Source organism: Elephantulus edwardii, unplaced genomic scaffold (genome assembly GCF_000299155.1).
Source record: "Elephantulus edwardii isolate Elephantulus edwardi_28Jun2011 unplaced genomic scaffold, EleEdw1.0 scaffold00072, whole genome shotgun sequence".
NCBI classification, from domain to species: Eukaryota; Metazoa; Chordata; class Mammalia; order Macroscelidea; family Macroscelididae; genus Elephantulus; species Elephantulus edwardii.
The window spans coordinates 770,507-772,567 of NW_006399822.1; the positions used below are offsets into that span (position 1 = coordinate 770,507).

A 2,061-nucleotide genomic window follows, 5' to 3' on the forward strand; every position below is an offset into this window, starting at 1 on the left:
TGCTGAGGGTCTGGAGCCCCAGTGGGTAGACTGGACACAGACAGCTTCTGTCCTCCAAGCCCAGGTACCTGAGAGATACAACCCCATAGCTGCATCTCCTCATGCTCGCCAGCAGAGTGCTTTAGGGTACACTGGGGTGAGCGCCCCGGGCGGCCCCCACCGCCCTTTTAGGTCCTCTTTCACATCTTACCTGCGAGGCCTGGCCACCAGAGCGTGGACAGCGGCTATGTTCCCCAAGGAACACTGCTTGCTTGAACACCCTCTCATAAGCCTCCAGGCCTGGGGACAGTGGGGTCCCTAGCACCGCACTTGATGCCCCACAGAGCTGCCCTCGGGTAATCCAGAGCAGCGGGGAGCAGGACGCCAGACCCCGCACAACAGGGCCAGGTGGCAGCTGCGCGCCCACCTGGGGTCAGGCCCCGGGGAGCCACGCAAGGCCGGACCTGCAGGGGACTCCACGCGGGCGAGACGAGGCCTCTCTGGCTGTGGAGGCGTGGCCCTCGCGTGTGGGCGTGGCCTCGGAGCGCGGGCTGAGGCAATGCGGAGGCGCTTGGCCGCGAGTGGGCGGGGCCGAGGATGTGAGCGGCGGGCGCGCTCCGGGGGCGGGGCCGGCAGGTGGGCGGGGCCTGAGGCGGCCTATAAGGCGCGGTGCGCGGGTGACGCACACACTGCTTCTGCCGCTGGCCGCGGCGTCTGGGCTCCTGGTGCGGACGAGCGGCGGCAGCATGGCGGGCCCGGGCCCGAAGCGGCGCGCGGCGGCGGCCACGCCGGCCGAGGAGCAGGAGCGGCGGGCGCAGGAGCAGATGCTGGCGGCGGGGCCCGGGGACGGCGAGGGCGTGACGCTGCAGCGCTCCATCACGCTGGTCAACGGCGTGGCCATCATCGTGGGCACCATCATCGGCTCGGGCATCTTCGTGACGCCCACCGGCGTGCTCCGGGAGGCCGGCTCTCCGGGGCTGTCGCTCGTGGTGTGGGCCGCGTGCGGCGTCTTCTCCATCGTGGGCGCGCTCTGCTACGCCGAGCTGGGCACCACCATCTCCAAGTCGGGCGGCGACTACGCCTACATGCTGGAGGTCTACGGCTCGCTGCCCGCCTTCCTCAAGCTCTGGATCGAGCTGCTCATCATCCGGCCCTCGTCGCAGTACATCGTGGCGCTGGTCTTCGCCACCTACCTGCTCAAGCCGCTCTTCCCCACCTGCGCGGTGCCCGAGGAGGCGGCCAAGCTGGTGGCCTGCCTGTGCGTGCGTGAGTACCGGGGCGAGGAGGGCGCGCGGCACGTGGCCGGCTCCAGCAGCACCCTGCACCCCCGGACCGTGCGCAGGCCGGCCCAGGGTCGCCGACCACGCGCCCCCCACGCCCTGGGGCGGCCTGCAGGTGTCCCCCGGCTCGGGTCGCTGGTCTGTGTGTGGGGTCTGCCCTTCTTCATTGACTCGCGTGGCCCCGGGGACACAGCAGGGAGAGCAGGGTGTCTGGGCCCCTGCTCCATGCACTCCCCAGCCTCCCCGAACCCATCAGGGCTGCTCCCCACTTTGGGGGGCCCCCTGAGCTCCCCGAGTGGGAAGCCGCAGGCGCTGCTGAGTAATATTTGCTGTCTATTGCATTAGCACCCACGTGGAGAACCTGGGCGTTTGGTTTCCTGTTCAGAGCGCTGGAGAGCTGACTGGCTGTTAAGAGGAAATAGCTTCCTTTTAAAAAATTTCATTCATTGCGGCTCTCCTGGCCAGCCCATCAGGCTGACTTATGGCGGGACTGATTTAGGGAACAATAGTGGTGGCTGCTGGCTACCTGGGGAGAGGGCGGGCTCCTTTAACCCCCACCCCTCCCCGGAGATGCCTAGTGCTCAAAGAGGGGCGCTGGCTGGGATGATGAAATCCCTGTGAGGGTTGCAGGTGAGAGGGCGGCGTGGGCTCCCGAGTTGTAAATGAAGCCAAGAAGCAGTGGCCTTCTGATAAGTTGGAGCTGACCCTCGAGAGCTCCTGGACAGGTCTTCCTGCTCAGAGAGCCAGCATGTAGCTTCTCCGCCAGGAAAAGTTGCACGTCAAAGTCGCATATCGTTGGATT

The 2,061-nt window shown here is 67.1% G+C and overlaps 1 protein-coding gene across 1 annotated transcript in view; it reads left to right on the top strand.

The window, feature by feature from the left end:
- The first annotated feature begins 725 nt into the window (after nucleotides 1-725).
- Nucleotides 726-2,061, top strand: part of SLC7A5 (solute carrier family 7 (amino acid transporter light chain, L system), member 5) — a 15,678-nt gene continuing 14,342 nt past the window's right edge. The window contains exon 1 of the mRNA XM_006888780.1: nucleotides 726-1,245. Coding sequence (XP_006888842.1) covers nucleotides 726-1,245 — 520 coding nt within the window. The remainder of the gene's footprint in view (nucleotides 1,246-2,061) is intronic.